We start from the raw sequence: 13,898 nt of genomic DNA on the forward strand, positions 1-13,898 counted from the left end.
AATGATGTCCTTATTGAAAAACAATCTATATATACGATTACATTGAAGTTGTTCTTCTTACGATTTTGAATTGAATCGTATGATTTACAGTGCTCTTCTTTAACGGTCTTATTCTATAATTTTTTATAGGTTCTTTCTTTACTCTTTTCTCCTTCTTCTACAATTTCTTATATTTACTTTATTCTTATTACCTGTTATTACTATATTCCTGATGAGATGTCATAAAAAAATTAATTAACATACTTTTAGTATATTAGTTTCATTCATTTAGTTATAGAAACAAAATTATATCCATTATATTAATTTTTTTAATATGTTGACTCATGTTTGTCAAGAGAAAGCCATAAAAGTCATTTTAACGTATGATGGCAAAACTCGTGGAACGGACCAAAAGCAAGATAAATAAGTTTTTTGTTGTTACACTTCAACTTGCATAAACAAATACATATATCTTGTTCTAAGTTTTTCAATAATTCTTTTATACATATTATTATACTCTTTAGTTGAATTTTCTAATTTTATATTACTGTATTTGTTTATATCAGTGGCTTTAGTTTTAAAATCGACATTCAAGTACAAGACTTTACCGGTGTGGTGTCACTTATATTATTTGATCGTGAAACAAAGAAACTTCTAGAAAAACTGCACAAGAGTTGCTTCAAAAGTTTAATGAGGTTATCGATATTAACTTCATTTATATAAAACTAATTTTTTACCTTTTGTCTATCTATTTTTATAACCATTTTTTTTTAATTTTTAGGAGGGTAATATGGAGATTTATCCATTTGCTTTAAATGTATTTTTCGATAAAAAGTTGGTGTTCAAATTCAAATTTCACATTATAATTTGAAGAACAATGTTGATGATTATACGATCTCAAACTTTATTGTTGATAATACAATCATTGTTGAATTGGAAAAAAAATTAACATCGAACAGGAAACATTCTTTTACGAAGAATACTACAAACATTACACTTATTAAATTTTGTTTTTTATATTTCAGTTGACCAACTAACATATTTCTATGTACTACAAATGTAGGCGCCAAAATCCAATTTGTTTAATGTTTTATTGGCAAAAGTCGGATCTCAAGACACATTAAATTCGAAGGTTTCAAAATATAATATAACTAAATCTATTATTTTAAAAACCTTAAAATATTATTAACTTTTAGATTGACATGAATTTATTTTCTACATTTAGGATGTTGTTTCGTTTACTGGTGATAATGCCACACCCGTTTCGAATCTTGATAAAAACACTACAACAAGTCCATTAACTAAGTGGACATCCTTTAAAAAAAATGTATGGACATGAAGAATTAAAACGCAACTTGTAAGATGTTTACGATGTTGATAATCTGACAACCATGTCCTCAAATAAATGACCATCAACATCAATGACAAATCGTACTTCTAGAGAAGGCAAGCCAAAACTGTTAATTCCAAAGCAAGATAAATAATATCTTATTTTCATGATTTTGTTTGAGTAGTTGAGTGATTTGAATATTATTCATTTCATATTTTGTTTACATACTATTTGGTTATGGGGTTTGACAAGCTATCAATTCTTTTTCTATATTGGAATCCTTAAAAGAGGTCTATGGGATCATATGGATGCTTATTCCTATTTTTACTTTGATGACTTTATTTCATACTATTCGTTTTGGGGTTAGAATTTTGATCACTTGAATATATTTTGGGTTTTATGAAATGCTGAATTATTCATCTATTTTCCTTTTAGGTTTAAACTCAGATGAATTGAGAAATTTAATCATATTTTACTCTATTATTTCGTTTGAATGTGAATATTTCAGCATTGCTACAATGTTATTTATTACAACCTCAATATAAATATTAGAAAACTACCACTTTTTAGAAAATTGTAAACTTTTATAAATCTTTTAACCGTTATAAAACAATTATTTATATTTCTTGTGAAATTATTTATAAATTTATTAGTAATATTTACCATTGAAATATAATTATTTTTAGATATTAATGATATTATACAATTTTGTAGAATTAAATAATAAAACTCATTACAATGATGCTAGAGTGAGACGAACACTAAGAGGTTTACATTTACTAAAAAGAAGATTGACATCTATGTTTAAAAGAGAAACTTTATTCCATCATCTAAAACAATAAAGACTTTTGATTGTGTTTTACTTATACATTTTCCACCTTTAGATCAAATTGCTTATGTCATATTAACCAATGTTTGGTCAAACACGTTGTCTATTAACGTTTCCGCCAAACCTTCACCAATTTCCTCTATCCCTAAAATAAAATTTAAAATTCAAATCCTCTCCAAATTTAAAGTCGTAATTTATGCACTGACCATCCTATATGTTTGCAAATCAACATGATATATCTTCATAATTATTCTATTTTATTTTCAATGTAGATCGATGGTACCAAAATTCATCAAGGGAAAAACAGTCATCTTGAATTTAAATCTTATTAATATAGTAAATACCTCAAGTTTTGAAAGTAATAATCGGTTTGATATATGTTAAATTACAATTGCTCGATTTCCAACTATCTAACTCAATAATTGTATGTATTTATTCTTAAATTACCCTTTTTTATAATGTTATTGATTATATTTACTATATTTAAGTTTAATTTGCAGAGAATTTTACTTGAAAATGATGAGCATTAGTTGATGTTTGTATTGAAGCTAGAGGAGGATGTAAAACTCTAAATACCTTAGTAGTAATATCCTACATACTTAATAATTGAGTATTTTGAAAAGAAAAATATTTTCCATTAACTGTGATAACAAATTTGTTGAATTAAGCATATTTTTATGCTTATAAATTTGTTTTCTCTACTCACTTGTACTTATCATCTTGAAGATGAGAAAACATTAACCATGACTATATTGAAAAGTGTCAAAAAGATCATATTGGTCATACCTCTCTGACATGATCTTCAAATGTTCTTTGCTCAATTCTTTGTTTTTTATTTATATCGTTTTTGTGTATTTGATTTGTTTATTCAAGAAACTCGGTTTTCTACTAATTTTGATAAAAAATTATTGAATTAAGCATACTTTTATGACTATAAATTTGTCAATTTTCTATTAATAATCAAGTGTAAATGAATTTGAACAATTGTTAAATTTCATATTCTATAATGTAATTAATGCACTAATTAATCAAACAATAATACATGTCCAAGTGGTTGGGTACCTCCAGGACAATAAACAAACATGCAAATTATAAGCAATTTCACAATATTGTATTTTTTACTAGCTTTAAATTAACAATTACTTCTTTCACTTGCTTAAGATTATTGATTACTCATGTAGGTTTGTAATAAAATAAAATTTTGATAAATTGAAAAAGTTGTTCAACAAAACCTAATTGGTTATATATCAATTTAGGTTTCTTTTTGTGTTGTCATGTTTGTTGATTTGACTATATAGGATTAATTTGAAGTTCTATTTCTAGACATGAATGTTAATGTTCACATTCAAGTAGAAACAATCACAATTGGTAAGTATTCCAAATGATTTTTCATTTACATTAATCAAATCTGTTACTTTAAATGGTGTGTTCTCATAGAAGTCATATCGGTTGTCACTATATAGATCTTCTAGCGGTCTATAGAAGAATCCTAGCGTCTCTATGAATAATTTTGCTGCGTTTTCAATGAATGATCACTCTATCAACATTCGTTCTCTAAAGTTCTTTATCTTATTTTTGATATACATGTGTGTCACAACAAGACAGAAATAGGTGTTAGTAACCATTAAAGATGAAAAGGTAAGATATAATTTAAGAATATTATATAAAGTATAAATTGTGGATTTGTGATATTTATTTGTATGAAAAATATGTTGTTTGATTGCTAGGTTATATTTCAGGGGTTTTTTTTTTGTAATTTGATTTTGACAAGTTTGATCTAAATTTAATAATTGAAGCAGGTATGAAAAATATGTGCTAACGATTTTGAATTTCTATTGTCCTCCAGAAACCATTTGTAGCCTCATAGATCGTTCCTTCATATCTTGATAGGTCTTAGCATTTCCTCAAATTTTGCTACAAAAAGTCATGGATGCACTTCTTGAATCAATCCTCTAAACTGAATTTCATTTGTTAGTTGGATGCAGTGATCAAAATGCAAAATTTGTGAAAAGCCATTATTATTTATTAGTGTTAACATTGGGTAAATTATGAAACTAATATTATATTTTTGTTCATAACATGTTTTTTTTGTAATAATTTCTTTGATTACAAGATATGTATATGTGATCGGGTGTAGCCTGAAAAATCATATTTTAATTCTTATAAGGAAAAAGTATTTTATAAATTTACCAAATTAAAATATCTGAATTTGATGTTTATGGTTATGACAATGCACTTATACTGTAATCTTTATCGAAATTCTTTGCAGAATTTAATGTTGATGGTACATATAATAACTTATTAGGGCCAATATGAAAAGAGTCATGTAAACCTCCATGAAAATTGGTACACCTGACAAAGTCAATTCATAACGCTACTACACAATATGTTTTAATAAAGAAGTCGCATCACATGGATCATTTATGTTAAAAATTATTATATTAAAAAACTAAATTACTCTAATATAGATATTAAATATTTTTATTTAATAAGTTTGGTTTAAAAAATCTAAAAATAATCGAACATTTTTTATTAAAATTTCACCTAAGATAATGTCACCTATTGATGTAATATGTATTTAATTTATGTTCTTCGCGTTTAACGCGGGTCATAATCTAGTTCAATAGCATTACATAATAGTTAAGTCTAATATCGGGTTAAAGCATTTATGTAAACTTTGGTTAGAGATGCCCTTAACCCTACTAGTTGGTTACTCCACAATGCCATACACATAAACTGTATAACACGTTCAATGTGTTTCAAAGTCTGTTGTGCAAGTACTTGGTAAAAATTAGAACATCCAACCGTCACATCATGAACAATGAAATTTTAACTTCTTTAATAGTAGTTTGATGACAGAAGACTTGGTGTCTCTCTTTCGGAATACAAATACGGACCAGATCGAACAAGATACAATGAAAACACAAGAACTAATGACATGAACAAATCAAACAAAACCACACATTTTGAAGTAATTGGGAGCTGATAAAAACAACACCCGCACATTGCTTCACAACAGAAAATATTCATGTTTTTCTCGCAAACAAATCATCTCCTACCAAAAGTTTTTTAAACCATTCAGACATCATCAATCATATCATCATATCATAATACTCAATAATCCAAAAATCCACAACACAAAACCCTTTTCAAATTCAACAAAAGCATTCGAATTTTATAGACTCTCTTCTCTATTCAAAAGCATCATCATCATCATCTGGAAGTGGCTGGCTTGCAGCTGCAGCAAGCTCTGCCTCATGCCTGCAAAAATCAAGTTTCAAAACATCATTCATTTCTCATTCCACACCAAACACAACTTATTCAGAAAGAACTTGATAAATAAATAAAAAAAGAAACAAAGTCTTACTGTTGTTGAGCAGCAATGTCAATTTGCACCTCTGGTGGAGCTAGAGCAGGAGACTCAACAAAATGCAAGTTGGGGTCGCTAAAAACAACAACATTTAAAGATTATATCAAAACATGCAACAACATTTTGACTTATTGTAGTCAGACATATTCAAAACAACAAAAGAAAATGTGTCTGCATTACCCAGCAAGCTTCCTGGCAAGATAAAGGAAAGGCTTCTCAAAGTTGTAATTACTCTTGGCTGAGATTTCATAATACTGCAAGTTCTTCTTTCTGTGGAAAGTAACTTGTTTTGCTTTCACTTGACGATTCTTCACATCAACTTTGTTTCCACATAGCACAATTGGGATGTTCTCGCAAACACTATAAAAATCCATATAACAATACATCAAGAAACAATAAAGATTCATGATAAAAAAAAATATGCAAGAAAAAATTATCACAAAACTAACCGGCAAAGATCACGATGCCATGTGGGAACATTCTTGTAAGTCAACCTTGCAGTTACATCAAACATGATGATGGCACATTGACCATGAATGCTGAAACATCACTCAAATAGGTTAGTAAATAACTAAATATGCTTATTGTCATAGTTAATAAAGGGCATTTTAGACATTTGATATACATAATAAAGAATGGCAGATTAGATACTTACTAATAACCATCACGAAGACCACCAAATTTCTCCTGTCCGGCTGTGTCCCAGCAGTAAAATCGAATCTTTCCACAGTTAGTGAAGAAATCCAAGGGGTGAACTTCAACACCAATGGTTGCTATATGAAAGAAAACATAAATTTATTAATTATTAGAGTTGAAATGAAAAACTTTGATAGATAAGAGAATGCACTTTAATGATTACTTACGTTCATATTTCTTCTCGAATTCTCCAGTTAAATGTCTCTTCACGAAGGTGGTTTTTCCTACATGATTCAAACAATGACGATTTAGGATCATGGCAACAGAAAAAAGCATCAACAGCTATAAAGACCTAGAAAATATCCAATAAGTAACATAATACATGGCAATAACTGTTAAAACTGTTCTTTCCTTAAATGTGCTGCAGTTTATGTTTCATTTTTTCAGGAACAGTGGTTTATTTCATTATTTCTAAAGTTAAAACGTTCTATTTTTATAAAGCAACACAACAGGGGTATTTATGTCCTAAATGTATTTTTCACATATATGCTGTATAAACCGTAACCCTAACCCTTAACATAAAATGAAGATCGTACTAAAATCACAAAACCTTGTTAACACACAAGATCAATATCTTAATCCTTACAAATTAACTTTCACAAAACAAATTCAGATAAGTAACAATAATAAAAATAAATCAAGAACTTCTACCAGTTCCACCATCGCCGACAATTACAAGCTTGAAACTCGGGTAATCAACGGTTTGCTGATTCGGCAACGCCTACAACACAAAACCAATAAAATTAAACGTTTTCAATCAACCAATACAAATTCGTCGTTTTTTCATCGAGAAAATAAAAACGAATTAAAACAACCGAATAACAGCAGATCTAAGAAGAAAGAGAACATACCATTATGAAGGGTGTTTTTATAGTTCGAGAAGAGGGGAAGAGAGGCGGAGTAGAGCGAGTGTGAGGGTTGTTATAGTAAGAGGCTGGGATTCTGCGTTGAGTGAGAGACCCTAAATTCAGAGAATACGCACAAATAAATATTCACCGAAATTTGGTCTTTAATGTTAGCTTTAAGCTGACGCGTTCATCTTCACCGTTGGATCAAATGCCTTTTATGCGTACCGTTGATTAGATAATCATGTGGAAGTCACGTGATTGTTGAAAATGGTTTTGAATTTTGAAACCCTAGCTTTGAATTTCGTCACACCAGCACACATGTTATGTTATTGTCCTTTTAAAACATAATACCAATGAATTATAATTACTTCATTTATTCGAAAAATTATGATATGTATTTAAATCTTATTAATATAAGCTTTAATAAGATAAAAGTTCAGTAAATCAACATTCAAACAAAGATAAAAGTTCAGTAAATCAACATTCAAACAAAATTAACAATTATCACATGTTATTTTTTCTTTTAATTTTCAATTTGTTAATTGTCAATTTGTGTTAATTTAAATATGGGATAATGACTTAAAAAAGTAATATATTTTTTGATTTGTACATATTTGGTCACTAAGTTTTTTTTTCGTCCATATTTACGCCTTCAACTTGTTAAATTATACACATTCAGTCCTTATGACCGATTACTCCAGGTTAGCCGGTAAAAATGACTTAATAAGGTAATATATTTCTCATTTTGTACACATTTAGTCCTTAATATTTTTGTACACATTTAGTCATTAATACTTTTTGTTTCAAAATAAGTCATTTTTGTTTTTATACTCATTCAGTATTTATAAATGATTTCTTTAGGTTTTTCTCACGACATCTTACGTGGGACAATCATTGATGAAATGTGTGGGGTTGTTGATGTTTATGTGTAACGTCTCATTTTCACAACAAAAAAATTTCATTTTTAAATAAGGCAAAACTCCCTAGTTATAAATCAATTATTAAGAAAAAATGTTTATTCCAAAATACATTTATCGAAAATCAGAGTACTCCCTTTTAAGTCATTATCCGTACTCTCGGGCCATGTCGTGAACGTCTCTGCAACAACTGTGGCAAGAAGGGTCACCTTGCTCGAAACTGCAAAAAACCGGCCCAATCAACAAATCAATCTTCCGGAGCGGGTGTCGATAAGGCCTGTTATAACTGTGGTGAAGTTGGGCACTTCAAGAGGAACTGCCTCAAAGCAGCAGCAACTGGCAACACTGGAAGAGTCCTAGCTATAGGACAAGTTGAGACAGTCGCCGATCCCACAGTTGCCACAGGTATATTCTTCCTCGACGGCCCTTATACTTACAATCCTTTTCGATTATATTGTTGAAAGAGAATCTATTATTTATTCAATCAAACATCATCTTAACCTTAGTCCTCCATTAGTAACTGAAATGTCTACCGTCGAGGTGTCTAACAACGAGAAAGAGGATGTTAGCGATAGATTCATAGGTTGTACCCTTACCCCGAACGATCATTCTTTTCCCGTCGACCTAATGCCAGTTTCCATAGAGAGCTTTGATGTTATCCTTGGCATTGATTGATTGAGTTCCAATTATGCGGATATCCTTTATTATGAAAAAGTCATCCGTCTCAACCTTCCCTCTGGTCAGACTCTCACGATCTGTGGCGATAAGTTTAGCTCGAATCTTCATATCATTTCCTGCGTCAAAGCTCAAAAAGGCTTCCCAGAAGGGAGTGCCATAAATTCCTAGCCTATGTGACCATCGAGAAACAGGAAGTTGCATCCCCGAAGTCTGCAGCTTTTCTGGTGTCTTTTCCCGAAGAGCTTCCAGGAATTCCTCCCGAGTGTCGAGTCGAGTTTCACATCGACCAAATTCTTGGAGCTACCCTCGTAACCAAGCCACGTATCGATTAGCGCCAACAGCAATGCAAGAGTTTTCCAGTCAGCTATGAGATCACAGGAATGATGTTTCCAAAACGGCATTCAGGACTCGATATAGTCACTACGAAGATGTAGTGATGCCCTTCGGTCTAATCATTTTCTTTGACCATGTAGTAATCGAAGAAGGCATGTTACCTTCTAAAACGTGAATCCCGAGGTACATAGAACTTTTCGAAATCCTCATTAGGATCAATCCCGTAGCCAACAAACTCTGACTACCCTCAGAAACTTAGCAGCCTCCATCCGGTATTTCACGTCTCTGTTCTTAAGAAGTGTCTACCCGATGAAACCACATTAATCCCTTTGATGAGACCGAAATCAACGAAAGTCTGAACTTCATGGTAGAACCAATCGAAAGCATAGATCAAGAGGTTAAACGTATGAAACAAGCAGTATCCCGATAAGTGAAAGGTTACCCGAAATGCCATGCGAGAATCCGAATTCACTTGGAAGCGTGATGATCCAATAGGACAGAAGTATCCGTATTCTCTTTCCAAATCCGCGAGTCGCATCTAAAGTTTGAATTTCGGGACGAAATTCCCTCTAACGGGGGATAATGTGACAACCCGAAGTTTGTTCCGTCATCGTAACCCGGTTCCGTTAATAAAGCTGTTACGTTCCAATTTTTCCGTTAACTTTGTTTTAATTAAATTTATCTGCGACTTCTATTTAAATTTCATAAGTGTCGGGATACATTTTAATTCATTAAAATATTTTCTATTTTTATTTAGAAAATATTTAGTTTCATCTAAGTCGTAATTACGGTAAATTAATCGGGTGCGACCAGAAGCCTCGCCTAACGTCAGTATCGGGTAGAATTCCACCGTGTCCCAAACTTTGAGCATATATAAAGTTGAGAGAGCCTCATTTGAAGCCTTTTCCACTCTCTCTACTTTCTCTCTCTAAAACTCGAAATCAAGCCAAAATATCCAAATCAAGCTCCAAATCATCAAGGTAACTATCTTAGCTCCTAGTATAACACCTTTGGCCTTCAAATTCGTGAAAAATATGAGAAATAGGACCATAAACATGTGTTTACGGTCCTGGAACCTCCTTAGGCCGTGAACACATGTATTAAGGGGTTTTGAGCCTTAAAACCCTTCCAAACCTCATTTGGAGCTTAGATACGACTAAGGGACTTATTTGTATGGACTTAGAACACCTTGAACTCATCATTCAGGGCATAAGCATGTTTTTATGGCCCAAGCACATGCTTGGACCGTAAACACCTATTCATGGGGAGTAAACTCAATTTAAGGTGTTAGTTTGCCCCTAAACACCTCCAACAAGCCTCCATGAGAGTTTAGAACCTTATAATCCTTCAAGAAATGCACCAAAACTTACTCAAATGGGACAAGCTTGAGTTTACGGCCCAAGAACATTCTTGGACCGTAAACTCATCTCCTTAGACCTTAAACTCATTCAATGGGTGTTAAAGTGCCTTTAACACCTTGTATGGCTTAGAAATGGGTCTAGAGCTTTGTATGCTTAACTTTCAACCACCAAAACCCATGAATCTTGGACAAACATGAGTTTATGGTTGTAAACTCATGTGTTTAAGGTAGTAAACTCCCAAGAACATCTTCATAGACCGTAAACTACTTTTCCAAGGTCAATTCAAGTCCCAATCACTTCCTAAGCCATGGAATCCACCCTAGAACCTTCCTATGTGCATTGTAATGACCTAGGACCACCAAAACTTCAAGGGATTGAGTGTGGTGGAGTTTACGGCCATAAAATCATAGTTTACTACCGTAAAATCCATTAAATGGTCCATTAGTGAGTTTAATCCATTCCAATGCCCTAGATTTGATCCTAGCTAATTTTCCCAAGTGATATAAGGCCATTTAACATCATAGAACAACCACCATGAGTTTACGGCCGTAAACTCATGGGGATAGGGTCATTAGGGCCGTAAACCCTCTTATGAGTTTACTCTTGAGGAGTAAACTCCATATCCAAGCCTTATACGTCCTTAGATGTCACCCGGGTCACTCCAAACACTTATTTTGAAATGTTTTTGCGTCTTGGAGTGTATAATATTATCTAATTAGTGATTCAAGGTCTAATTAGATACAATTGTGTATCATTTCATATTACATAGGAACCTCACGCGTTATCAAGCCTCGATCCGACACTTAGCATCCTAGACGACACGTTCTTCGACTGGTGAGTTCATACCCCTACGCCTTTTTCCGTGTTTTTCAATGTTTTCAAGGGGGGGTATATAAGCAAATTATAAATGTTTTCAAAACCTAAAACTGATGTAATTCTATAATTATCTGGCTAACTTTTAGATATCTTTACCCCTTATGTATTATGCTGAGCATAAGGGATGTTTTATCGATTATAACTACATGGATTTCAGTAAAGGAAACAATCAAATCAATCAAATTATCATGGGAATAATTTGGGATCTTTAGTTCTCACTTAACAAGCACAAATTTATGTAAAGCTTTTAGATAAACTATGTCTGATTCGGTTTATCTCTGTTTAATTTAGAGTATTTTGCCAGATAATTCCATTGTTTTTAACTATTTTCACTGTATTATGTTTCAAAACGATTAGTATGTTTGATAACGTCTGAAAACACTGTGAGTAATTTAATACTAGCTTGTGAGATTCGTCATTACCCATTGGGTTATCAGTAAATCCTCCCCGGAAGTGTAACCAGAGTCTCCAGAAGGGAGAGCGTGGAATTTGTGAATAGATCTATTCGGGACTGACAATCCCACACCTAAACTGCTAGCTACAGTTAGGCGGGCACGCCTGGGGTGACAAATTCTAGATTCGTCCGACGTCTGACGAACGTCAAGGAGGTCTCGGTGTCGCATCAGCATGGTTACCCGACTCACAATACGTATTAACATAAGTTTATTCACGGATTTGATTTTATATCTATCTTCAATCTATGGTATCTATATCTAGTACGTGTTGGATTAGTGTCTAAGTCCATAACTATTTTGGTATGTACTTGACCCGATGGTGCATGGTCCTTTTGGGTTGCCTTCACCAAAGCAACTTGATTGGAGAAATAAATAAAGAGAGAGGTTATTATGATTTATTAATATGTTATAAGAATAATATATTAAAGGAGAAATCATATTTGTTTAATTAATATTGGTCAATAATTAATTAAGAATTAATTTTGTGATCAAGTGTAATTAATTAAACTAGAGGGGTTGAATTGTAATTATGTGATAGTTACAAAATAAGGTAAGGATTATCTTATTAATAGGTTGGACGAACTTAAGGTGATAAGGCCTTAGAATTCGACTAGGATAAAGGTTTTCAAGGCTTATCTTATGGTTACTTGGTGGGCAAGCAACTAGATAAGGATAAGGACTAAAACCCTAATCTCTACACCTATATAAAGACCCCAAGGCTCATGAATTCGTCCATGCCTTCCCAAGAGGTCCTAGAGATGAATTCTTATACCTCTCCTCTCTCTTTATACCTTCTCCATTTGCTCTTGGTGTTTGTAAGCCATTAGAGGAGTGACACTTGTGACTCTAAGCCTTCCAAAGTCAATTCAAGGAGGAATTGGGATTATTATTGCTACATAACAATAAAGGTAATATCATAAACCTAATTATATGTTAATATCGATTTCCATATGCTAGAATTAGGGTTTATAGTCTTGGATTCAAAGCATGTACAATAGAGAAACCTAGATCCAAGCATTAGGGTTTGTATGAGCACATAAGATGTCTTATGACCAAAACCCATCAGTGGTATCAGAGCCTAGACTGGTTTCAATTGTATTGATGCATTACATGTTCAAAAATTCGATTTTTGATGTTCTGGAGGCTGGACTCGCCGAGTCCATGCAGACTCGACGAGTCCAAGCTTGACTCGACGAGTCAACTCGTCAGATGGAGTATATCTCGGGATTTCTTGCTGTTTTTGCTTTGGGATAGTTACCTTATCATATTAGATCCATATAAATCCGATTTTATGATATATTTGACTATATTCTTGATATAATTGAAGATATTTATCAATTAATAAGATAATTGTTTCCTTATGTGATAATTGATTAATTATGTTTGACTAAATTGATAAATTGTTTTGCAAGAAATAATTAAATAAATCAAATATGGAGAATTATGTGATTAATTGTTAATTTAGATTATTTGTTATTTGATCCTTGTTGTTTTGAAAAGTTTCATATTTTATCTTTTAGGTTTTATAGTTTAAATTTGAACCCAAAAGTTTTGTTGTTTTGAAATTTAAATAGTTAAAACCCTAATGTTTTGAAATGTTTCAAAACTTGCCCTCAAGTTTTGGAATTTAAATTTTGATTAAATGGTTTAACTTTGATGTATGTTTAAATTCTAAACCCTAATGTGTTGAAATGTTTCAAAACTTGCCCTCAAGTTTTGGAATTTAAAAGTTAATTAAAAGTTTAATTATGAATGTTAAATTCTAAAACTCTAGTATTGTTTTGAAAAGTTCAAATCACACCCTTATGGTTTTATTAATTAATTAAGGCGTATAATTAATAGAAGTTTAATAAATCCATAAAAGTTTAGGTTTACAATTTAATTGAATTAAAAGTATAATTGTTAGATTAGACCACCTAGTATTTTGAAAGTATAAAATACACCCTATACTATATATAACATTAAAAGTCTAACATTATATATATATATATATATATATATATATATATATATATATATATATGTATGAGTAAAAGTCAATCTTACCGTTAGTAGGCCTCATTCACGAAGCTGGTCTATAAGGGGTGTTTAAGGAAATTGCCTATAAAATGGCGATTGAATGGGTATCCACTCTTACCCACCACACTCTTGACTAGTGGAGGGTCGTTAGCCGAACGGGTAGGATAGGACAAAACCTTTCATTATAAGTATAATAAAGTACAAAAG

General features: G+C 31.9%; 1 protein-coding gene across 1 annotated transcript; it reads right to left on the reverse strand.

Annotated features, from left to right (window-relative positions):
* Nucleotides 1-5,085: 5,085 nt before the first annotated feature.
* Nucleotides 5,086-7,212, reverse strand: LOC145088223 (GTP-binding nuclear protein Ran-3). Its single transcript, XM_079026475.1, has 8 exons — nt 7,056-7,212; nt 6,856-6,925; nt 6,372-6,428; nt 6,164-6,281; nt 5,958-6,047; nt 5,689-5,868; nt 5,506-5,583; nt 5,086-5,399 (listed from the first exon to the last, which is right to left on the reverse strand). Exons 1-8 carry the CDS (start codon nt 7,056-7,058, stop codon nt 5,330-5,332), a joined length of 666 nt encoding a protein of 221 aa, XP_078882601.1. The 5' UTR covers nt 7,059-7,212; the 3' UTR covers nt 5,086-5,329.
* Between the last annotated feature and the right edge of the window lie 6,686 nt (nt 7,213-13,898).

This window comes from Lactuca serriola, chromosome 1 (assembly GCF_051521515.1).
Source record: "Lactuca serriola cultivar US96UC23 chromosome 1, Lser_US96UC23_V15, whole genome shotgun sequence".
In the NCBI taxonomy this organism is placed as follows: Eukaryota; Viridiplantae; Streptophyta; class Magnoliopsida; order Asterales; family Asteraceae; genus Lactuca; species Lactuca serriola.